At 37.7% G+C, this 26,414-nt stretch overlaps 1 protein-coding gene across 22 annotated transcripts in view; it reads left to right on the top strand.

Annotated features, from left to right (window-relative positions):
• Positions 1–26,414, top strand: part of DLG2 (discs large MAGUK scaffold protein 2) — a 2,253,656-nt gene that overhangs the window by 1,473,544 nt on the left and 753,698 nt on the right. For all 22 annotated transcript variants that reach the window (XM_051821188.3, XM_089332011.1, XM_051821160.3 and 19 more), the window contains one exon: positions 5,433–5,483. In XM_051821188.3, coding sequence (XP_051677148.1) covers positions 5,433–5,483 — 51 coding nt within the window. The remainder of the gene's footprint in view (positions 1–5,432; positions 5,484–26,414) is intronic.

The following is a 26,414-nucleotide window of genomic DNA, read 5'->3' as shown; positions in this document are numbered from 1 at the left end:
TTGTTTTTTCCTTTTTTTTTTTTTAAAGAAAAAAACAGCTACCTTTTATTTCTCACAGAATCCAGGAATCTTTGAGAAGCAGATATGGGGAAAATGCCAATGGTGATGTCTGTGTGTGAAGCCAAGGGGAGAGCATGTGAGACTGTCATTTAGTTTTCTCCTTGAAGAGGAACCTTATGGAATAACAAGAATAGGCATGGCAGGTACCAAGAGGTTAAAGCATAACCAGTTGGTAGGATTACAGATTGCACAGTGAGATCCTTGGAACTGAGACTATTAGGACAATTATAATAAGAATTCATTGGGTGCAATAGAAAGAAAAAAAATTTGTGATGCTAGATGGTCAGAGTTGGAGGAATCTCAGAGATCATCTGTTTTCATTAGAAAATTGAAGCACCATGACCTTTCCAAGGTTACTCACCACATTAAACCACAGAATCAGAGCCACAGTGTGAGTCTGCTAGCTCTGATGTCAGTGTTCTATCCAGTGGAATACTCTGAGGAAGTGGTTAATGCTGGTCTCTGTCGCTTGGGTTCATCTACCACCTACCTATTCTGATGAACACCTGTCCATGAACACATTTACCTTATCCCTTCCCTTCTATAAAGTGTTTTCTGCCTCCCTGCAAGTGTAATCACTAGAACTGCCTTCCAGTTACCTCTTCTATGTTACCTCTGCTGCTGCTAGAGTCTACAGGCATTTACCACAGCACCCTTATCACTTGGTTCCATTTTTTTATTCGTATGTCTTTTTCTGCTACATGGAGTGTTTTTTATAAAATTTTATTTAAGGAATACAAACTTCATGCATTTCATATTTACAAATTTAGGGACATGGTGAGTCTTCCCCACCCTACCTCCCTCATGCCTATACTCCCACCCTTCTTCCTCTTCCCTCTCCCATTTAACTGAGATCTTTGAGGAAGCTGACTAAAACTCAGGTGACTTCATTCTAAAGACTTTCCTGGAGACCTATGATGAACAAAGTGTGATGCCAGAAGCTATATGGATGCAAAAATGACCAAGATACAACTTGTGCACTTAAGGAGATGTACTGAATGCTATGAGAGTAGAACTTGCACTCATAGTGGCAAAGGGCCAGGGAAACCTGAGTCTGTTTTGCATGATCATCACCTTCTTCTCAAAGTCAAATGGTAGTGCTTTATATGCAAAGAGCCATACTTAGAGAGATATCTTTCTTTGTGGTCTCATAATTACTTGTCAAAGGCATATAACTAAATGCATCATCTCTCATATTGCATTCTACCAAGGAATTGTGGCTACATATACAACCAATAGTAAGTAGATCTGCACATATTGTACATGTGGCAATAATAGGTTTATTTCAGTTGTTGTTACAGTACATGACATAGAAATGTATTAAAATTCAGTTGCCTGAGAATTTGGGCTGCACTTAGCGTTAATGAAATTTTAAAAGTAGCAAGGAACAACAAAAACCAGAAATTATTATTTAAGATTCCAATTAAAGAACATTAAAATATAGGATAGTTCACATGTGTTATTCATGAAAGATTTCATTTCAAGAGATAAAAATACATCTCAAAATGAAATTATACCATCATCCAGGCAGGTGGTTACTATAACACTAAAGGAATTAAAATAGGCAGCAAAATTAACTAGAAGCTGTCAGAGAAGCAAAAAAATATGTAAAGCATTCAAAGTTTATGAATTCAAACTTCCAGTACTAAGTTTGAATTTGAGTAGGCTGTGGGTCAGTCTCTCAACTTAACAGCCATATGATGCCAGGAAGGCTACATGCCCAGAACAGTACAGGACAATGTGTGGCACCAATTTGATTTTTCTAGCCACCAGAGAAGCCTACCAGCTGTCACCACAAAATCATCAAGTTCAGAAAAATGAAATATCTGAAGAAAAACAGATTTTTTAAAACTGGGAAATTCCTTCTGTTTTGTTGATTATTCAAGCCTACAAAATGCCAGGCCTTTCACTCTTCTGGTCATCCAGGTGGGAAGGAGACAGTCAGTGATGACCAAGGTTAACAGGAATAACAGGGGTAACAGTAACCCCATCATGCAGTTGTTCTAACTATCAGAAGCATGAAATATTACCATGGTGCTTAAATGTCGCAAAAATGTGAGTACTGGTCAAGAAAAAAATATTTAGCAGAACTTTTCAGGAAGATAACTTAAGGGATTGAAGGAGAGAGGGGAAGTATGGGTATTTTAGAATTGTATCTATGACAGGCATGAAATGTGTTCCCTTTATATTAATAAAAATTTTAAAGTAACAGAAATTTAAAAAAAAAAACAGAAAAAGAACATCATATATGGATAAACTGATTGGGGGTAGAGTGAGACCACCAGGACAAATTCAGGCAACAATGGATTGCCAAAATCCTCTAGAAGAAGATGGGAACCATAGCCATTAACAGCACGGTTTTGGTTTTGTTGATTGAGAATTTGTAAGCCTCTGGCTCTTCATCACTCAGCAGCCAATCCATAAATAATAAGTGTCGAGAGAAAAAAATTTAAAGTTTGAAAAGGCACAAAATGCTCATGTTTTTATAGCCCAGTTTTATGTACTTCTCATTAGAATAATGATGTTCATAGTTCTTTTATGATTACTTACTTATTTTTATTTATTTGAAAGAGTGACAGAGAGAGAGAGAGAGAGAGAGAGAGATTGATTGATTGATTTTCTATCCTCTGATTCTTTCCCCAAGTGCCCCCAACAACCAGGGCTGGACCAGGCCAAATCTAGGAGCCAGAAACTCCATCTTGGTCTTCCCTGTGAGTGACAGGGACCCAAATACATAGGCCATTATCTGCTTCCTCCCAGGATGCATTAATAGGAAGTGGGATGAGAAGCAGGGACTACAGAACTGAAACCAATATGAGAGCTGCTGCACCACAGCACCTGTCCCATAATTCTTGCTCTCTCATTCTTTTCCCCAAGATCTTTGCCAAGGTAAATTGTAGATTTTCTTGTCTTAGGGGCCCTTAGGTAGAACATAGGCCATAGCAATGAGAGAATAAGCACTAGAGCTTTTCAAACATCTGTCTTGAACTTCTACATGATTCCATGCTTTGAATACTCTTCAATTAAAGGTTGAAATATTACCTTACTTACACTAAAAACCTTTCACTCTTCTATGATTTCACTAAATCCAATTGTAGACAAGGAATGGTTTATTTTAAAAACAAGCTTACATCCCAATCTGGATGGCATCTTTACTTCTTACATAGGGAGCCTAGGAATTAAATAGGCAAATAACATTATTTTCTTGGGTAGGAAATAAAAGAACCATGAAGTAAATATAAATTTGCAATAGTTCATCTAGTGGACCAGAGAAATTTGGAATATCAGTTAGGACATGCATATGTGTATAAGGCTTACAGGATCTAAGACAGCATATTATGAGTATGCTCCTGGAAATGCTAAGTAAAGATTTGGTTTTGTTTTTGACAGGCAGAGTTAGACAGTGAGAGAGAGAGAGAGACAGAGTGAAAGGTCTTCCTTTTCCGTTGGTTCACACCCCAAATGGCCGCTACAGCCACAGCAGAGAGCTGGAGTGGAAGAGGAACAACCAGGACAGAATCCGGCGCCCCAACTGGGACTAGAACCCGGTGTGCCGGCGCCACAGGCAGAGGATTAGCCAAGTGAGCCACAGCGCCAGCCCTAAGCAAAGATGTTGATAGGTCACAACTCTGCAGTGGATGCCACTGAAATACTCTTGTCTTTTAGGCACTTCATAAGAGAACGGCTTTCACCCTGAGCCTTCAGTTATTTATTATCAGGGTTTTGTTTTCTCTTTGAAGTTGTTTTCTCCCCCAGTTTGCAGCACCTTAATAATGTGAAGAGCTTACACTAGAAAAGCACTGGAGCAAAGCAAAGCTTCATGGAGGCATACTGAGAGAATGAAAGCATATCGCACTAATTCAGACATCCCTTTCTACCTTCCCGCTATCAACTAAAGCAAGTCATAGAAGCAAAAGTAAAAACAGTCACATGAAAACATCATATGCAGGGAGTTTCAGGTTTGTTTTGTTACATGTGCAGAACAAAATCTTCCATAAAGCTGCTAAGGCTTTCTAACATCATCAAGTCTTCGTGTGTGTGTGTGTGTGTGTGTGTGTGAGTCATCAAGTTGTTGAAGCCCAGAAAATCAAATTTAGTTTAGGGCTGTTTGATAATGTAGTAATATGTAAAATGTGATTCACCAATTAAATCATGTAATTGGAAAATCAAAAGCATGCTCTGACTGCTTGGTAGACACACATAAGTAAATCCATTATCATTTTAATTCTGTATTTGTATTATAACTATAATTATACCTTTAGTTGATGGTTCTACATCCAAGTTCCTTATGGAAGAGAAACCTTTCATTGGTTCATTCTTTTCTCCTTCAAGTATTTCTTGCCAGGTCATTTGCTAGGCAGTATGGCTAGCTCTCTGTTCCTTGCTTTCACAAAGCACTTATCCTGCAAATATTGTTTAAATTCTTCTGAGATGGAAAAGTAAATCAAAGTCAGAACTCTGCCAAAGTTATAGACATTAGTTAAAATTTAGTCTTTCTGGCTGATTCTTAAATTCTAATGATGTTGCTAAGTTGCATATCGGAAATAAGAGACAGCCAATTTGACAATTTTCTTGCTCAGTGATTTTTTTACTGGCTGAGAGCTTAATGATAGATAAAACTGGGACTTGAATATTTGTTAGATGCTGTAAAAACTACCCTAATATCTTCTCTGTGAACATCTGTTGAAATCTAAGGTGCCTGAGTATATCTAAACTGCATATATTTCTTTAAATTCAAATCAGTTCAAGAGTTGATTGGATGATTAAAATAATTTCTCAGTAGGAATTTCAAAATGTGCCCTGCTTTGTTCTTTTCTTAATTCTACTGAAGTCATATGGGCCTGATTAAATAGTGCAAGACTTCCAAATAAATGTAACAGGAGGAGTATGGGGATGAATTACCTGAGTTTAGGCCTATGAACAAAAAGCATTCCTTAGCTGACACAGTCATTCTTAATATTATTTTACTACAAAAAAGAAATGACAAATGTTTTTACTGTTATCAACACTGGTTTTTTAAGGCCACACTCATGAAATTCTACAGCCAGGAAAGTATGTCTCTAGTAATTGTAACATGGCTCCTTCACGATTTGTACTTTGTAAACTCATGAAGCATATTTTATATTGCTTTCCACCCCCCCCCCAAAAAAAAACACATTAAATTCTAAGGCATGCAATAATCATTCAATATTTTTGGTAACTTCTCCCTTACATATTCTAGAATATATTGGATTTTATTTCATTTGGGTGAAAACACATAATCACTAAAATCAGGAGAGTAGCTAATTCATACTCAGATTGAAAATTTGACACCAATGCATTTTTTAAAAATTCAATGTGTATTTAAGAGTACTTTTTTTTCTTGTTTATAGGTCAATGGGACAGAAATTGAATATGAATTTGAAGAGATTACATTGGAGAGGGTAAGATACAATTTTTGGTCCTCTTTGTGAAATTACATAAGTGTGTATTAATTATAACCTGGATGTTTCCCATAACACTCACAGTAAGAATACTGATGAAATGAATGCAGTAGAAGAAAACTGAGACAGCAGACCAGATAATCAGAGCATTCAGTAATATCAACTGCAGTGGAACAATGAGCTAGAAATGTTTGATGAGTTTGTCTAGCACCATATTCTTAATGTTTTTATGATTAGTGTTTGGGCTATAAATTTCATATGTTACAAAATATTTACATTTATGTGGTATTATATTATTATTACTAGAGTTACCATGTATTTCTTCTTTAGTTTTTGAAAAAAAGTAATGGAATTTAAAACTACCCATAGTGACAAGCACAACAATCCTGCAGAGTGCTGCAAATATACAGGGTGAACCTTGGCAAAGGCCTTTAACAAGTTGAGGAATGTCGGTGCCACACTGCATTTACTTATTGAGATATTGTACAAAATGGTAAACACATGAACAAAAAGGACAAAAGATCACCTAGAAGAAAATGACTGAAAGGTATTACCAAGATAGTCATCATAAAATAAATAGCTAGTAAACATCTTAAAACTACTTAAATTTCATTAAGAAACAATGGAAGATAATAAAAAAATTTTCTCTCTCCACTTGGCAAAGATTTAAAGTGAATGTTAATATCCACTGCCAATGAGTGGTCTTGGAAATGAATGGAAACATAAAGGAGCAATTAGAAACATGGATCAAAAGCCTTGAAAATGAGCACATTTTTTGATCCAGAAATTGTGCATATAGGAATGGACAAATAAAAATTATTCTTACTGGTATTATTTGAAGGTTGAAAATGATGTTTTTAATAACACATTTCACATATATATATGTATATATATATATACTCTCATAATAAAATTACATTAAATTATATTGAAATTATACCTTAGAAAAATATTATAGTTATAGTATAAGAGATCAGTTTATATTGTTGAATTTAAAGCATCAAATTTTAAATTGGTATTTAAAATATAATCCAATAAGCACATAGCTATACATACATAATATAGCTTCAGAAATACATGCATAAAGGGGCCAGCACTATGTCAAAGAAGGTTAAGCCTCTGCCTGCAGTGCCAGCATCCCATATGGGTGCGGGCCAGAATACTAGCTGCTCTAATTCTGATCCAGCTCTCTGCTAATGCTCTGGAAAGCAGTAGAAGATGCCCCAAGTACTTGGACCCCTGCATCCACGTGGGAGACCCAGACAAAGCTCCAGGCTCTTGGCTTGGCCCTTGAGGCCATTTGGGGAGTAAGCCAGCAGATAGAAGATCTCTTTCTCTCTCTCTATCTCTCTCTCACTCACTCTTTCTCTCTTCCCCCTCCCTTCTCTCTCTGTGTTTCTGTCTTTTTTTTTTTTTTAGAAAACTTTTATTTAAAAAGTGTTTCTGTCTTTCAAATAAGTAAACAAGCAGACTTTTAAAAAAGAAAAGAAATACATGCATAAAAACTGGAAGGATATACAACAAAAAAATCTTACTAAGGATTTGTGATAAGTTTTTTTTTTAACTTTTATTTAATGAATATAAATTTCCAAAGTACAGCTTATGGATTACAATGGCTTCCCCCCCATAACGTCCCTCCCACCCACAACCCTCCCCTTTCCCACTCCCTCTCCCCTTCCATTGTAATAAGTTTTTAGTTTCTTCTTTTTATTTATTGTTACTTATTATGCCTTCTAATATACACATGATACATTTATAATAAGAAATAAAAATGTAAGATGTTTTCTCCAAGAAGTATGAATTAAGGCTCTAGATTTATACTTTAAGTTTTATCTCCTTTTTAGTTTCCTGATTATTCACATTCATGAGTACGGGAATTTTTCATTTTCAGCCTAATTTTTCATTAAGTGTAAGTGGTTTTAAAAGGAAATTTACATTGAAAGTTAGGTGTCTGACAGATAGGTTCTTAAAAACTTCCATTATGGACTTTTTATAAAATTGTAATGGCATGCTAGAGAAAAATTAGGTTTATGGAAAATTAGGCCAAATGAGAAGAAAAGAATACATTTCTTCTAAATCATTAATCTCTCTAGAACTGGCTATATGATGTGTGGTGTACAGTGTAAAATAAAAATGTGGAATTCTTCTGAACATGGGACCTGATATGACTGAACAGCTCTCATGCCCACGAGGGCAACCCTTCTCCTTACACACACCCTTGCCAATTAAACATCTGGAATAGAATACCATTTAGTTATCCTGGATTCACAGGCCAAAAAAATAACTACAGGCTAGTGTCGATGTGAAATCAAACATTCAATGCGAATAAGAGGATTGCCCTAGTCTGGGTTCTGATGTTCACATGCCTTCTGATCTTGAGCCTATCATTCCCTTCCCTTTCTTCCTCCACTTGCCACTGTCACTCTGTGTACCCCTCCGATGCTGCTATGTCAGACATCATCTTCTCTCAACACCTTCTTGTCCCTGTCCTTATCATTTCTTACAGTCCTCCTCTCCAAGGATTCTTCAAGCCATTCAGACCTTGATTTGTGGATTTCACCCCTCTCCCCAGGATTTCACTATTATTTGTGCTCTCCTTTTCCCTCCTATCCTATAGCATAGTACCTGGTCATTCATCCTAATTCTCCTTCTCATCGACTCAACTTTTTTTCTCCCCTCTGTTTTTGTGCTCACCGGCAAAACACCGGTTCTGGCTAACATACCTCACTTAAAACAACACCTTCTTGGGCCAGCACTGTGTTGCAGTAGGTTAATCCTCTGCCTGTGGTGCTGGCATTCCATATGGGCAACAGTTCTAGTCCCAGCTGCTCCTCTTCCGATCCAACTTTCTGCTGTGGCCTGGGAAAGCAGTGGAAGATGGCCCCAGTGCTTGGGCCCCTGCACCCACATGGGAGACAGAGAAGAAGCTCCTGGCTTTGGATCAGTTCAGGTCTGGCCTTTGTGGCCATTTGGGAAGTGAGCCAGTGGATGGAAGACCTTTCTCTCTGTTTCTCCCTCTCACTGTAACTCTACCTCTCAAATAAATAAATAAATTCTTAAAAAAATCACCTTCCTATAAACTCCATGTCAGCAACTGAGCAACTGAATATGGCTAAGGGAATCACTCATCTCACTTTAAATTTTTATTCCTTGGTTAAAATATACTCTCATAAATATCTTGACTATTCTTATACATTTATTTTAAAAAGTCACTTTTTAAATCACTGGGACAACAGTTGCATATCCTCTTGATCTCCTCAAATTTCAAACACGCACTCCCTCATCCTCATTTCAGTTGTTAACCTCCCTTTAGTTGTCCTTGAGAAAATCCAAGTTATCAAGTGAAAATCACTTCACTTTCCTACACCGGGGTTGGCTATCATATTCTCCCATGACGATGAAAGATTCTCCTCCCCTTTCCAAGGCCAACTCTTCATTTGTAATCTGGACTCCATAATCTCTTGTTTGTTAATGACTTTGCTCTACAGTTTCTACTCTTTTCAATGTCAATTCCTTTCTTTCTTCTTCCAGGATAGCTTTAACACAGACATGATGTAATGTATTTCCTCTTTAAAAAAAATTAGCTGTCACTTTGACCTGATGTTACCCTCCTACCATTTAGAATGTTATTGCCTAACATTCTATTTTGCTTTACCAAAAATATGGAGAAATTGTCTATTTTCAGTAATTTCACTTTATTACTTAATTTTCTTATATCAACCTATTTCAAATTTTCATCCCCACAATAGTCCTGAAACCACCCCGATCAAAGTCATAATAGGTTTCATCTTGCTAAATTCAGTCATCAGTTTTCAGCCCTGAGTCTTCCCTGCAGGATTTGACATAGCTGTCACTGCTTCCTTCTTCCAAGATGTTAATTTTTTAACTTTCAGAACAAAACATCTTCTGTTCTTTTGGAACCTCATGGTCTACCTTTCTCTCTCTCTCCTTGCTGGCTCCTCCACTAAATGTTGGAGCACTCCAGCTACCCAGCAACCAGACCCCTTTTCAAACTCTCCGTAATCCCTAAGTGATCTGATGCAGACCCATGGCTTTCAATGTCAACTACTGGGAGAAGGCATTGAGCCTAGTGATCAGGATGCCCACATCCCACATTGAAGTACTGAGTTGGATACCTGGCTCCAGCTCTGTAGTCCAGCTTTCCACCACTACAGACCCTGGAAGGCAGCAGTGATGCTTCAAGTACCCAGGTTCCTGTTGCCCATGTGCGAGAGCTGGATTGAGGTTCTGGCTCCTGGCTGTGGCCCCAGCCCAGCTGTAGGATATTTATTGTGGGCATTTGGGAAGTGAACCTTCAGGTGGCGTATCTCTCAAATAAAAACAAAAACAGACAAAAAAAAAAAAAAGGCACACACAAAAAAATACCAACTCATTAGCATACCTTCTCTTGCTGACTATTCCTCCTACTGAATTTGAAATCTTGGTCAGTCTCTCCCCTGAGCTACAAATGCACAGAGCTAACTGCCCAGTTTGCAATTCTGTTTTGATAACAAGAATCCTGTCTCCCTCCATTCCTTCCCTCAGAGCCGAAGCTGCTTCTACCCTAATATTCTTTATCTTGGTTAATTGGTTCTATTATTTCCCTTACCAGGTCAAAATATCTTAAAAGTCTTAATCATTATTTTTCTTAGTGTCCATGAGCAAATCATGCTGGTACCACCATAAAATACACTTCAAAAATCAATCATATTTTAACCACTTGCTCTGCTAAATCTCAGTGAAAGCTAAAATCACCTCATGCCTGCACACTGTAACAGCTTCCATTTTGCCTCACTATTCTACTCTGAATAACCAGAGTAATCTTTTTCAAAATATAAACCACGTTATATGAATTTTATTATTAAAAGGTGATCATTGCACTTATCACCACCTACATGTCTTCTATAATGTGAGCCCTTGCATTTCTTTCCAACATTATGTCCTCATCTTCAACTCTTCACACATTTCACTGTAGCTACACTGATACTGACATTTTTCAGAAAGCCAAGTTCTTCCCACCTCAAAGCCTCTACATGCTTATCTGCCTAGAAAAGAATCTCCTTTTAGAATTACATGGCCGGCGCCACGGCTCACTTGGCTAATCCTCCACCTGCGGCACTGGCACACCAGGTTCTAGTCCCGGTCAGGGCGCCGGTTCTGTCCCGGTTGCTCCTCTTCCAGTCTAGCTCTCTGCCGTGGCCCAGGAAGGCAGTGGAGGATGGCCCAGTGCTTGGGCCCTGCACCTGCAAGGGAGACCAGGAGAAGCACCTGGCTTCTGGCTTCAGATCAGCGCAGTGGCCATTTGGGGGGCGGTGAACCAACGGAATGAAGACCTTTCTCTCTGTCTTTCTCTCTCACTGTCTAACTCTGCCTGTCAAAAAAAAAAAAAAAAAAGAATTACATGGCTTGTTCTTTTAATCATTTGAATATTTGTTCAATCTGTAACCCCTTCAGAAAAGTCTTCCCTATCTTGTTTAAATTCATGCCAACATTTCCATCATTCTTTTTCCTATTACCTAGCTTTATTGTTGTTTAATTGTACTTACCACTATCTGAACTTTATTTATTGTTTATTTTTTAACATCTGTATCTTCCCCAAAATATATGCTATGTATAAATATGTAATTACTTCTACTCTGCCTAGAATAGTGTCTGGAATGTAGTATATACTCAATGAATCTTTGGCTTATGACTGAATTATACCATGCTTTGATGATGGAAGAACAATAGAATACATACGAAGTCCTGGTTGGAATCCAGATTTGAAACACTGGCTCTGCCACTTGCTGATCAGGTGACCTTGAAGTGCATACTTAACCTCTTTGTTCCTCAGTTTTCACATCTGTGAATGAGGCGAGAGTAATTACAGCATAGGGATTCTGTGATGAATAAATGAGTAAATGTGGAGATTTAGAACACTGTACATAGTGATGCTTAGTCTTTCCTTTGATTAACAGTAGTTCTTAAAAGTATTATTAGTATCATTGAAGAATGATGTTTATAATAAAACATAGGTTTCTAGTCTCAATAAACTATTTGCATTAATCTAATGAGAAATTCTTTCATAGCTACTTTATTTTCTCTTACTTTGCTATATGCCAGCCATCCAATAATAAAGAAGTTATGGTCCTTGCTATATACATTTGAAGTTTATACATTTTCTAAATTCAATTTCTGTAAATTAGCAATAAACTAATCACAGTTAATAACATCTCTGTGTACATATTGCTAACTCAGTTTTACATATTAAAATGGTGACATTCAGGGAATAAACCATTTGTCAGAAGTCATAGTGTTAGTGAGGCTTGAAGCTGGGATTCAGTTCCATGTCTAAGAGATGCTAGGCTCTTTACAACTGAGTGGCTGACCTCAAAATAAATCTCAAATGCCATTGCCTTTAGGAAACTTGCCTTTATTTCCCTTTCGAGTAGTGTGCTTCTTTATAAACTAATGTCAATAAAAAAGACACCACGTTAAATTATGAAAAAAGTCTGTCCTTTCTACCAGTCTATGAACTTCTTGATGGAAGGAATTTTATCATAGATTTATGTTATCATGATGACATAAAAAGAAAAGGAAAACTCAATGGTCAACTTAAGGACAAGGTGATGACTCCTTTTTACATCAGCATTGTTCAATGCATTGCCTCCATTTGCCAAAGACAGTGAGTGCTACAAATATCATATGTATATTCAATCATTAAGCACTTACTAACTACAGGTTCTGGGCAAAGTCTTCTTTTATAGAATTTTACTATCTGTTCAAGGGCACAGAGAAGCAAATAGAAGTAGAAGTCCTGAAGAACAAAGTGCTGTGAATACCTGGTACAGATACAGAATGGAGTAATTCCGGCCGGCGCAGCGGCTCACTAGGCTAATCCTCCGCCTGTGGCGCTGGCACACCAGGTTCTAGTCCCAGTCAGGGTGCCAGATTCTGTCCTGGCTGCCCCTCTTCCAGGCCAGCTCTCTGCTGTGGCCAGGGAGTGCAGTGGAGGATGGCCCTGCACTCGCATGGGAGACCAGGAGAAGCACCTGGCTCCTGCCTTCGGATCAACGTGGTGCGCCAGCCGCGGTGGCCATTGGAGGGTGAACCAACGGCCAAGGAAGACCTTTCTCTCTGTCTCTCTCCCTCACTGTCCACTCTGCCTGTCAAAAAAAAAAAAAAAAAAGAAAAAAAGAAAGAAAAGAAGAAAAAAAAAAGAATAGAGTAATTCCTTGTGGCGTTATTATACATTGGCTTATAATAGGTGAGAAGAAACCATGTAAAAGGAACAAACAAATGTAGCTGGTACAGATGCTCAAGGGTCCATGGAAAAGTAACATGCTCAAGAAACTGCAATTCATTCAGAATGACTGCATTTTAGTCTATGAAATAGGACTCAATGAGGGGCTAGCTAGCCTGAAGATGTAAAGAGGGCAGGGAACAAGGGTGCCTTGGATAACATACCAAAGGATTTAAATTTTATCCTAAACACAACATAAAGCCTTCAAAAATTTTAAGCATGACAATGACATAATTGCATCTGTGTTTTAAAAGGAGCATTTGTCTGCAACATTGTGTACAGATTTAATAGAATTGGGGAAGTATACTGAAATGCCATTTAAGACAAACATCTAATAAGTTGCTAAAATATACCAACAGTGACAGAAAAAAAGTATAAATCAACATATTAGGAAGGATATAAAACCATCCAGCAGATTCATTTTATTGCCACAGTCTGAGCCTCTCAAACACCTGTGCTCTCTCAAACTTTCCTGACACTCTGGGCTCTTGTGATATTAGCAAAGGTAGCTGAGTAAAGTTCATGTTTCTGAGTGATTTTTCAGTTCTCCATGTATGGAGTTAATAAGTTATGTAACTCCAACATGACTGGTATCAAGAGAAGCTAGTTGACCCAGCATGGATAATAGATTCACCATGCCTTCATAACCCCGACCAGCATGCATGACTGCAATTTAGCTAAGTTGTTGAAGCGACTGTCACCTCCTTCAACACCCCTCCACCCTCACCAAAAAAAAAAAAAAAAAAAAAAAAAAAAAAAGAAAGAAAGAAAGAAAAAAAGATTAAAAAAAAAAAAAAACACAACAAGACAGAACATTTGGAGTGCTTTCCTGACAGCTGCAAAATGTATGGCCATGTGGTACAGTTTGAATGTTCTGTCTGACAAGTCAGTGATATTCTTTTGCAAGTAATGGGAAAAAATTGTTAACTAAAATCTGGACCATTTCCCCAAATATAAATCATTCATTTTTGTTAGTACTATGTCACCTATATCAAAATGAATATATTTATAAGATATAGAGAAATGACTGAGATTTATAATATTCTAAAAATTCCTACAGATCAAGAATATTTTGGATATAAGTTGGGTAATTTGGGAATTTTGAAAATGGTGTTTGTTAACTGCCAGATAAGAAGTGACCCATTATAATTGTTTGCTGACAGTAGCTATAGATTCATCCAGATGCCAATTTAAATAGAAAGTCAATGGAGTCTGATTCACTTAGGCCAAATTTTTTTATGTTACTTTATTGATCTTGGATAAAACTCCCTAAATTCCAGTAGAATTAAGGATGTATTACTGCAAATAATCTAGAAGCTTTGGATTCCTAAATTCCTTTTTTTCTAGGTCTCTTCAGCAATTTTCAATTAATAGCAAAAATAATAAAAACCAGAGTCCATCTGAAGAACATTATGTTTAATGAAATAAACCAGTCACCAAAAGACAGTTATCACATATTCTTTCTCAGATGTGGAAGCTAAAAACATTGGTTTCCTAGAAATATGGAATATAATAGAATCACCAAAGGTTAGGAAGGGTGCTGGGGAGGGTGGAAAGAGGGAAGATACCAAAATACAATTGCATAGGAGGAATATGTTTCTGTAGCACAGTAGGATGGCTGTAAGTCATATCAATTTATTATATATTTCATAAAGAATTAGAGGAATTTGAAGATTCCCAAAACAAAGAAATGAAAGGTGTTTAAATATATGAAAATGCTAATTAATTATTCTGATGTGAACTTTACATGTTGTATACATATATTGAAACATCACACTATATCACATAAATATATTCAATTATTATAGATCTATAAAATTCATTTTAAAAAGAGTTCAAATTCATATTTTATAGGGTTTCAATTTTATATATTCAGTTGTAGGAAGATACTATTCTAGTTTAGTTTAAATAACTTTATAATAGGTAAGCTTCTTAAGGAAACTTTAAAGTTTACTAATGTTCAATTATCAGTGTATTTTTAAAGTATGTTTGAGATATATACACATTTACATAAGCACATAGATAGCACCCAAATAAAAAAGTCAGTATTTAGAGAGTGTGGATTTTGATCGGGCTTTCATTAGTTTTCACCAAGGTATTTCAAGATTTAGGGAATGAAGATAGGCTTATATGGGCAGTAGAAAGAAGCACAGTCTTTGAACTTAGCTTTGTTTTGAATCCAGGATCAGTGACTTCCTGTGTAACCTCGACTAAGTTATTTAACCTCTTACAGTTTCAGTTTTCTTCTAAATGAATGGGATACTAATATCTACCTCACAGAATTTTGGTGAAAACAGAAACAATATATGCAACTTCCTAGATGCCCAACATTATAAATTGTTATAAATTTTATACATACACATTTGTCCAAGCCCTACATTTTTGAAAGATGTCACAAATCTGATTCTAAAAGAGTTGGTGCATTTTTCTCATATGTGTGATTTTATGTGTGCCTACATTTGTTAAATAAGTTTATTAAGTGATCTCTTTCAATGTATATTTAAAGTTCATTAAGTACAAAAATGGAATCTGCCCTTGAGTTTGCAGCTATAACTTCTGTAATATCCTAATATTGTTTCCAACTCTATCTTTCCTTCTGTTAACTCACAAGAATTGTTTCACAACAGACAGTTACAATGTTTTTATTTTTTTATTTCCAATAGCTTGAAAATATGATATTTGTTTCAGATGCTATGATGCCTTTTTTAAAAAAAAAAATATTTATTTAAGTACTTGAAAGGCAGTTACAGAGAGGCAGAGCCAGAGAGAGAGAGAGAGAGAGAGAGAGAGAAGCATCCGATTTCGTCTTGTGACTGGGTCTAATGGACCCAACCAGACACCACTCTTTTCCTAAGACTATGTAACTTAATTTTTTGTATCACCAAACTAGTTCAAATGTGTCTTTCCAACAGGAGGGCTTGTACAAATGTAGCTTGGAGTTTTATTTTAGTTATCACTGTGCTGAACTTATTGGGTAGGTCATGTCTTCGGCTCATGCTGCATCAGCTTGTTCTCAAAATAAATATTGCCTTACTTAGATCCTTCACCTTTTCTAAATTCTAATCATGTCTTTCATCACTGAGATAAGACCATAAAGCAAAGCTCTCCAATAGAACAGTGCTGGCAGGTTGCAATAAACCTTAATACCCCAAGCTTATACCTACTGTCTCCTTTAAAGTAACCCATTACTGTGTATCAACACCCAAGACTAAAAGAGCAATAACAAAAGGTGGCAACTGAAAAAATAGCTAGTGAAAGGTCTATGAATTTAGGTCTCTATTGACTAGAAACTTTGCTGGTTTGAGAACCAGCAGGCTTTTGAATGTGTGGGAAGTTTGTTGCAGTCCTAACCACTGGAATCAGATGTCAGAAAAAAAAAAAAAATGAGTGTCAAAATGTGCTTTACAGATATTTGGGGGTCATTAATCTAACTTTTCTTTAGATGTAAGCTTCAAAGTCTCAGGATTCAAGAGTGCCTGGTAAACATACCTTAAAAGGCTGATTTAGATGAATTGGCACAAAATGCATGTAAGCTGAAATCTAGCTGCTGACTCAAATCTTCTCCATTTTTCTCTATAAGCTTCCAGCTGAGTTATCTCCCTTCTCTCACCTCACAAACTCTGTGTCACCAGATTATTAACAAGTGCTGTCTTCTAGTTCATTAGTCCAAGCCTTAGTGCCCTCACATCATCTAAACTGGCCAATATATTTTTGTCTGTGAATCACTTGTTATACTATTCCTCCCTTCTTTCTTTGACATGGCCTCTGATTGATTATTGCCAGTATATATAATAGTAGTATAACAGTACTTCTAAAACTAACCACTTTTAAGCAAAATTTACACCAGAAAGGTGTCATAGTCCATTTTATTTTGCTATAAAAAATACCACAAACTGGGTAATTTACAAAGAAAAGTTTATTTGGCTCATGGGAAGAGAGGCTAGAAAGTCTAAGAACCAGGTGTTGGCATCCAGCAAGGATCTTCGTGCTGTATTTTAATGTGGAAGAAAGCAAACAGGCACAAGTCAGGAAGAGGGAGCAAGAGGGGTGGTCAAACATAAAAACTTTTGCTCAACATAACAAACCCCCTCCTGACTTTACAGCATTAATCCATTCATGAAGGCAATGCTTTACTTACATTAGTCACCTCTAAAATTCTATATCTTAATACCATTCCAATGGCAAAGCTTTAGCATCCTTAGGTTGAGTTTCTAATCATAATAGATCTATCTCCATGACTTGTATGAACAAGGTGTTGATGGATTGGGAAGTGTAGTGTAATAAGCTCTAACTCAGGGATATCCTGACAGTTCAGGGTTTTAATGGACCCATTGAATCCTTAGAATATTGCAAATAGCAAAGACCCTACAAGAAGCGCAGAGAGAGGCCCAATAGTCATGCCTGTGTCACAAAATACTAGATCCTGAAAGGTGGTAAAAGATAGGTTAAAAAGTAGGATATTGTTATTTGCATCTGACAAAAGCCTTAGCTGATATGGCTGTATTTTTCTGTACCTTAACTCTCAGGATGGCAGAAAAATAACCTCAGTTATTCTTAGCACTTTTCTCCCAACCATTTCAACTGTCTTCAGAATTATCCCACAGTTGTGTATTCTTACAGAGTGACAAGACAGCCCACACACTGCTTGGTCATCTATCCTTACAAGTAACTGCTGCAACACCCATTGCCCTTCCTTGAGTCATCCTTTCCAGTGGATCAGTTTTTACCAAATGCTTCTCATGTTGGTTATCTTCCTATTTTATTCTTACAGCCCCTTTACATTCTTTATTGTCCCAGATTTTGATTCAGATGTCTGTCTTTCCCATCATAACCTGTATGTCTTGCTGGAAATTACTGTGACTCTGAGTTCTGGTGATGGATCTGTATTGATTTAGACCAATTAACACATCCCACTATCCTGTCATATATTGTTAGTGAGTGTGCAGCTTGATACAGTACAATCAGGATTAATTTCATGACCCTTAGAATTCTGAGACAGAAACCTAGCATTTTCCGCAACGGATTTAGTAAGCCTATAGCTGGGATGGCAGTTTGGATTCATTTTATGACTGCAGGGGATTCTAGCTTGAGAATGAGGTCAGCATTTTAGATTGCAGAATAGATAAATTGAGTGAGAAAACAGAAAAGAAAAAAAAAAAAAAAGTTAATGGTACTAAAAGGGGTGGAAGTTTGACCTGATTCTAATGTTTAGGAGGTGGGTCTAGTGGGATGTCATTAGGTCACTAGGCGCAAGGCCTTGCAATGTAATTCTCCTGAGGGGCTGGTTATAAAAACCAACTTGGAACCAACCTCTCTGCTTCCTCGCTCACCGTGTATTTCTTCCTGTTTATGTTCTGCAATTGCCACCTGCCACACATACCAGAGTCTGAACCAAGGGGACCCCTAGTCTTGGAATTGAGTCCCCAAAACTAGGAGCTAAACAACCTTTTCTTTTTGTAGATTTAATTTCCTCAGTATTTGGTGTAGTAGTGAGGAACTGACTAATTCAGGGCCCAGATCCTCTCTGTGATTCCTGGTGCACCACATGATCCTTCCTCTGTTTTCATGCTGGTAACTGCTGAGTCCCATGCCACAGCCCCGACCTGCACCATGCCACTCAGACCTTGAACCTGCAAGACTGGGAGCTAAAACAGCTTATTCTCTGTATTCTGTCAGTCGACATATCAGATAGACCATCACAGTGACAAAGGCTCCATCTTCTTGTGTTCATATTAGTGAATCAGTCAGGATGTAAAGTTTATCTCTGGAGTTATCACCCATCCTTTAAAGTACTCACATCTCATCAGTCCAAGCACGTCACTTTTCCACCGACAGTCATGGAAGTAGAAAAGCAGAAATATCTGGGAGCAGCAAAAATGAGCATCCCAAAAATCAGGTTTATGAGTCCCATGATGATAGCAGTAGGGTTCAGTGTTTAGAATCACTGAATTGTGATTAGAAAACCAAAGTTCCCAGACATCTGTGGTTTGTTCAAGGTCGTAAGTCCATAACGGGTGTCCACTTTCCACAATGATACATTTTCTCTCTAAAAGCTAGCCCCCTACCTACAAGTATCTCAAGTTCTAGAGAAAGACAGCTTGTTGCTATCCAAACCAGTGCACTAAACTATGGTTCAATAATTCCAGTGTAACTAAGTAGTTTATTATGATTCCATCATTTAAAAAATTTTTCTCAAAGGACACTTGTAGCCACTAACAGAATGTTAACTGACATGTCTCCTGACCACTTTAATTTTAACTGCAGTATAGGAGAATCTGGAGTCTGAAATGCTGAGGTCTAAAGGGCTAAAATATTTGTTGGTTTAAGCTTTTTCATTTGGCATTTTATACCTGACTGTTTTTAATCACTGGAAGAATCCTAGTTATCCTGTGAAATATAAAAAGAAAATATGATGTTTCTCTCTCTAAAACTCTGCAATTCAAATAACTAAAGTAATCCTTTTTTTATAAAAGAAAATTCTATAATAACAAATTAGATTTTAGATGACCCATAGCACTTAAACTTGCTTTTCTAAAATCAGCTATCATAAATGTTAATGGCCAAGACTCGACATTTCTACACACCAAGTTTTTATATTTTGCCTTTAGTAAGATAGGCCCTTTAATCCTCTAAAGTTTGAACATTACTGTCAGAAAGAATTCCGTTACATTGATTTAAATTCTCTTCTAGTATAACTGCCACCTCACCATTCTTACCAAGTGTGGGCTTTGCAGTCATTTAGGCTTAAACACATCAGCTTTGTGAAGTGAACAACTGAGTTAATCTTGTTATGCCTCAGTATGCCCATCTGAATAAAAGGGATGATAGTATTCCCTACCTTATAGGATGGTGATGAAGACTAAAATAGTTCACAAGGACAAAAGAAAGTACTTAAGTAGTACCCGGTCTTAATAAGTATTCTATAAGAGTTAGCTATTAATGGTAATTATTTTTACTAGTCAAGTTTCTCTTCATCTGACGGGCTTTGAGAAACCAATGTCCACTTCCTCCCCCAGAATCTTTCTCTAAGCATCAGCCCCCTCTGTTCCTGGACAGTGAGAGAGAGAGACAGAGAGAAAGGTCTTCCTTTGCCGTTGGTTCACCCTCCAATGGCCGCCATGCCGGCGCGCTGCGGCCAGCACACCGCGCTGATCCGATGGCAGGAACCAGGTCCTTATCCTGGTCTCCCATGGGGTGCAGGGCCCAAGCACCTGGGCCATCCTCCACTGCACTCCCTGGCCACAGCAGAGAGCTGGCCTGGAAGAGGGGCAACCGGGACAGAATCCTGTGTGCCGGGGCCACAAGGCGGAGGATTAGCCTAGTGAGCCGCAGCGCCGGCCCTCTGTTCCTTTAATTATTCCCCGTGTGCTCTCCTCTCTCTGAAAATGTTTCCAATTATTCTCTCACTCCTAAACTTTTCTCATGCTACACATATTCTTTGAATGCCCACTGTAGTGCCTGGAACTGAAGTATTTTTCATTGAATAGGAGGGAACTGATCCTCCCCACTGTGACAGGTATAAGCTTCTGTGAATATTTGGCAAGTGAGATGCTCTTAGACCTCAAAGAGCTTAATTGTTAGCGAGAGAGGCAAACATGATTGAGAGTTACTCCCTCCAAGAAGCATATTATAGAGTGTAAACCAGGCTGCCATCTTCTTTGATATGACTGTTCCATAGCATAAGCCTGAAAAAGGAGAAAATATATTTTCTTCTTTTATTATTTATTTTTTAAACTTAAATTTAATAAATATAAATTTCCAAAATATAGCTTTTGGATTACAGTGGCTTTTTCCACCCCATAACTTCCCTCCCAACCACTACCCTCCCATCTCCCGCTCCCTCTCCCATTGTATTCACATCAAGATTCATTTTCAATTATCATTATATACAGAAGATCAATTTAGTATATACTAAGTAAAGATTTCAACAGTTTGCACCCACACAGAAACACAAAATGTTAAGTACTATTTGAGTACTAGTTATAGCATTAATTTACATTGTACAACACATTAAGGACAGAGATCCTACATGAGCAGTAAGTGTACAGTGACTCCTGTTGTTGACTTAACAATTGACATGCTTCTTTATGGCATCAGTAATCACCAGAGGCTCTTGTCATGAGTTGCCAAGGCTATGGAAGCCTCTTGAGTTCTCCAACTCTGATCTTATTTAGACAAGGCCATGGTCAAAGTGGAAGTTCTCTCCTCCCTTCAGAGAAAGGTACTGTCTTCTTTGATGGTCTGTTCTTTCCACTGGGATCTCACTCACAGAAATCTTTCATTTAGGTTCCCCCCCCCCCCCCGAGTGTCTTGGCTTTCCATGCCTAAAATGCTCTCATGGGCTTTTCAGCCAGATCTAAATGCCTTAAGCACTGATTCTGAGGCCAGAGTGCCATTTAGGACATCTGCCATTAGATGAGTCTGCTGTGTATCCCATTTCCCATGTTGGATCATTCTCTTCTTTTCAATTATATCAGTTAGTGTTAGCAGACACTAGTCTTGTTTATGTGATCCCTTTGACACTTAATCCTTTCATTATGATCAATTGTGAACTGAAATGATCACTTTGATTAGTAAGATGGCATTGGTACATGCCACCTTGATGGGATTGAATTGGAATCCCCTGGCACATTTCTAACTCTACCATTTGGGGCAAGTCGAATTGAGCATGTCCCAAACTATATATCTCCTCCCTCCCTTATTCCCACTCTTATATTTAACAGGGATCACTTTTCAGTTAAATTTCAACACCTAAGAATAATTGTGTGTTAATTAAAGAGTTCAATCAATAGTATTAAGTAGAATAAAAAATACTAAAAAGGATAAAGTACTCAGTTATTCATTGACAGTCAGGACAAGGGCTGATCAAGTCACTGTTTCTCATAGTGTCCATTTCACTTCAACAGGTTTCCTTTTTGGTGCACAGTTAGTTGTCACTGATCAGGGAAACTTATGATATTTGTCCGTTTGGGACTGGCTTATTTCACTCAGCATAATATTTTCCAGATTCCTCCATTTTGTTGCAAAGGACCTGATTTCATTTTTTTTACTGCTGTATAGTGTTCTATAGAGTACATATCCCATCATTTCTATACCCAGTCTTCTTAATGGGCATTTAGGTTGATTCCATGTCTTAGCTATTGTGAATTGAGCTGCAATAAACATTAATGTGCAGACAGCTCTTTTATTTGCCAATTTCATTTCCTTTGGGTAAATTCCAAGGAGTGGGATGGCTGGGTTGTATGGTAGGGTTATATTCAGGTTTCTGAGGAGACTCCAAACTGACCTCCATAGTGGCTTAACCAATTTGCATTCCCACCAACAGTGGGTTAGTGTCCCTTTTTCCCCACATCCTCGCCAGCATCTGTTGTTGGTAGATTTCTGTATGTAAGCCATTCTATCTGGGGTGAGGTGGTTTTTATTTGCATTTCCCTGATTGCTAGTGATCCTGAACATTTTTTCATGTGTCTGTTGGTCATTTGGATTTCCTCTTTTGAAAAATGCCTATTTATGTCCTTGGAGCATCTCTTAAGTGGGTTGTTTGTTTTGATGTTTTGGAGTTTCTTGATCTCTTTGTAGATTCTGGTTATTAAACCTTTTTCAGTTGTGTAGTTTGCAAATATTTTTCCCATTCTCTTGTATGCCTCTTCACTCTCCTGACTGTTTCTTTTGCAGTACAGAAAGTTCTCCATTTGATGTAATCCCAATTGTTAATTTTGGCTTTCACTGCCTGTGCCTCTGGGATCTTTTCCAAGAAGTCTTTGCTGGTGCCTATATCTTGCAGGGTTTCTCCGATGTTCTCTAATAATTTGATGTTGTCGGGTCGTAGATTTAGATCTTTAATCCACATTGAGTGGATTTTTGTGTAAGGTGTAAGGTAGGGGTCTTGCTTCATGCTTCTGCATGTGGAAATCCAGTTTTCCCAACATCATTTGTTGAATAGACTGTCCTTGTTCCAGAAATTGGTTTTAGCTCCTTGATCAAATATAAGTTGGCTGTAGATGTTTGGATTGATTTCTGGTGTTTCTATATTGTTCCATTGGTCTATCCATCTGTTTCTGTACCAGTACCATGCTGTTTTGATTACAACTGTCCTGTAGTATGTCCTGAAATCTGGTATTATGATGCCTCCAGCTTTTTGTTGTACAAAATTGCTTTCGCTATTCGAGGTCTCCTGGGCCTCCATATGAATAGAAAATATACTTTCAGACTCACCACTTGCTGTGGTAAAATAAAAACCCAGGCTTTTATATTGGGCAGGTATTACAATACATATTTCTTTGTTCATAGTGTTTCTCTGGGTCTGCAGTCAATGATAAAGTTTACAAGTGACAAAATGTGATGTGAGGACTATTTAGTATTACATCAAGATTAAGCTCAGGTCAGTGTTGTTTTGCCACCTTCCCTTCTTAGGTCAGCTGGCTTCAGTCTTGGCCATTTTGACAGAAATTGCAACATAGGATTTTCAGTGCAGACTATCATGTTTGGCAGTACCTCGAGGATGCTCTTAGGTGAACTGACCAGAAGATCCTTTGCCAACACTTTCAAATGTAGTTGAAATGTAGTACACAGTTCTGTCTGGACGACCTAAAAGTAACTCAGATGTGACTGTTCTTCCAAATAGGAAGGGAATTTTTTTCAAACATATAGAAAAATATCTTAACTCTGAAGTGTGTGTTTTAAATTCATTTGTTATATTACATTATGTAATCTCCTTGCAACAAATTATTGTAATATCCATCTTGCCAACTAAGGCATTGAGTAAATGACGTGTTTAAGATCACACAGCTGGAAGTGTTAGAGCAGTGATCGCGAATGAAATAGGTTCAAATCCAAAATTCCTAAAAGAAGTGATTGATTTATAGCTTCATTGTTTCTCTTTCCACTCATTCTCAAGACTATGTTGTTTCACATAGCATTGTGATTTTCCCTTTGGAAAGCTTGGCATTTGAACAGCTGATGTGGAGATTCTTGCCTCTGGTTTTAAAGGGATGTTTCCCAATTGAACCCAGAGTTTAAATGTGTGCTCAGTGGGGAAGGAAGAGTAATGACATTGAGTGAAGGCAGCAATAACTGTGAAATCAGTTCTCTCTTAAAGTTCAGGGTTACTGAATTAATGAGTTAGTCCTAGAAGACTGTGTATCATTCTTGGAATCCTGAGAAAGGAAATTGAATATTAACCCAGTTCATATCCATAATGCACAATTTATAGCCATACAGAGACTGAACCATATGGTGGAAACATTTTTTCATTCTTTCAGATTATTTTATGTCAGGTGTCCCACATACAGCAGGTCTCTTGACTGACTTATCTTATGTGATCAAAATAATAAAATATCTGTTGATAATAACCTTGAGAACAAATTGGTGCTTCCAAGATTTGTTTGCACTAGAACAACAAAAGTCTACTGTAATAATTATTACAAGATGTGCAGACAGCATAAACACACACACACACACACAATTTGGTCATCTCACATGAAAATTATGCCCTTGAATGTATTGAAATCTCACTCACAGGAAAATCAGCTACTTTATGAAAACATGAGACTGTTTTTTTTTTAATAGTAGAAGCATGGTTGAAAGTTCGTAAAAACTCCAGAAAAGGAGATGGAATAGCCATACTTACGCAGTTTCATATGAAGCATGTCAAAGCTGCATAGTTTCAAAACCTCAGAAGAAAATTGAGCCTTCTAAACATTTGTAAGCCACCACTAAATTGCCAGATTCTAAACTACCACAGAATTTTCTGGCTGTCTGGTAAGTTGCCACAGCCTATGCAGTCACAGCCAAAGACATATTCCACACCAGAAAATCTGCGATTCTCATCAGAAGCTTCTCCTTGCCTGCCCTAGGATCACAGTCTGGTTAGAACGAGCCTCTGGAATACTTTGTAATGTTTTTATGTTTTCCATGCCTCCTCCCTTTAATCTTGAACTCAGTACGAAGTTTCCTTGGACATTCCAGAATCCTTAGTAGAAATTCCAAAAGAAAAAATACAGTAAGATATTTGTACTTCCTGCTTTAGTTAAGTGAAGTACAATGGCTCTTCCATATCTGAGCAATTTTGAATCTACAGTTTTACTGAAACTGAACAGAAGCACAGTCACTTTAAACAAATGCAGTCCCTACTTCCCAGGCCACACAGATCCCTCCAGAAACTTGGTGTTGACTATATATGCACTTTAACTTTTAGCCAGGTCCCTTACCCAGGGACTGCTCATATGTTCCTTAAACATCTCAGTTTCAGCCAGTTTCCTCCTATCATTTTTTCTATATATGCTCACTGTTACAGTTGTGATCATTGTCCTTCAAGAAAGATATCCAGTAAATGAACATAACAGTTTTAAATATGACATTTTTATAATGTAGATATGATAATCGTAACACGAGGTCCTAACTATTTGAGATATACCATCAAGGCTGCCATTATTTCATTTTATCTCCAAGCTAAAGGAATCTTGGTGGAATTTCCAAAGGAAAAATGCAATGAAAAATTTCTACCTGATAGCTTTATTAACCTTATTTTAAAAATGGAAAAATTGAAGACTGTAATACTTAAGTAGCTTGGATTAAAAATGACATTTCTAGGAGTGGGTGTTGTGGTATAGAAGGTTAAGCTTCCACTTGGGATGCCTGCATTCCATATCAGATTTTCTGGAATTAAATCCTACCTCCTCTTCTGATACAGCTTTCTGCTTAGTGCACATCTTGGAAGGCAGCAGATCACAGCTCAAGTATTTAAGACCATGACATCTTCAAGGAGACCTGGATGGAATTTCTGGCTCCTGGCTTCATTCTAGCCCAGGCCCCTGGCTGTTGCAGGCGTTTGTGGAGTGAGCCAGTGGATGAAGGATCTCTCTCGCTCTCTCTCTCCCACTCTCTCTCTCTTTTGTTCTAACTCTCCATTTCAAACAAGTAAAAATAAAGAAATAAACTTTATTTTTAAAAGATTTATTTATTTGCTTGAAAGAGTTATGGAAAAGAAGGGCAGAGAGAGAGAGAAAGAGAGAGAGAGAAACATTCCATCTGCTGGTTCACTCCTCAAATGACCTCGATGCCAGGGCCAGGGCCAGGCCAGGAGCTAGGAGCTTCATCCAGGTCTCCTGTGTGGGTGCAGGGTCACAAGGACTTGGGCCCTCTTCTACTGCTTTCCCAGGTGCATTAGCAGGGAGCTGGATTGGAAGTGGAACAGCTGGGACTAGAACCAATACTAATATGGGATGCCAGCAAGCACTGCAGGTGAAGGCTTTACCCCCTATGCCCCAGCGCTGGCCCCAAGAAATAAACTTTAAAAAGCACATCTCTATTAAATGCTCAGGCCATAATTCAATTCCAGATATATTGGTTATATCTATCCAAGTCTTATTTCTTGCTGTGAACCTATGTATTATTAAGACCTTGATGCAGCTAAGTAAAATGAAGCTTAAACAGTTAAATATATAGAATCTATATGAAATAGTGAAAAATCATGCAACTCTGTATCTCTCTCATTCTTCCTTCTCTTATATTCCCACCTTGGCATCACCATCTGTTTAACCAGAAAGTAATCCGTATTGTTTATACCTAGGAAGCCACTGAGTTCTAATAATTCTACCTCTCTAATATCTCTTAAGTTCCATCCATTTTTTTTTCTACAGATACTTGCC

The sequence above is a fragment of the Oryctolagus cuniculus genome, chromosome 1 (assembly GCF_051225735.1).
Source record: "Oryctolagus cuniculus isolate XC-2025 breed Fujian yellow rabbit chromosome 1, ASM5122573v1, whole genome shotgun sequence".
NCBI classification, from domain to species: domain Eukaryota; kingdom Metazoa; phylum Chordata; class Mammalia; order Lagomorpha; family Leporidae; genus Oryctolagus; species Oryctolagus cuniculus.
This window is presented reverse-complemented; position numbering and strand designations above follow the sequence as displayed.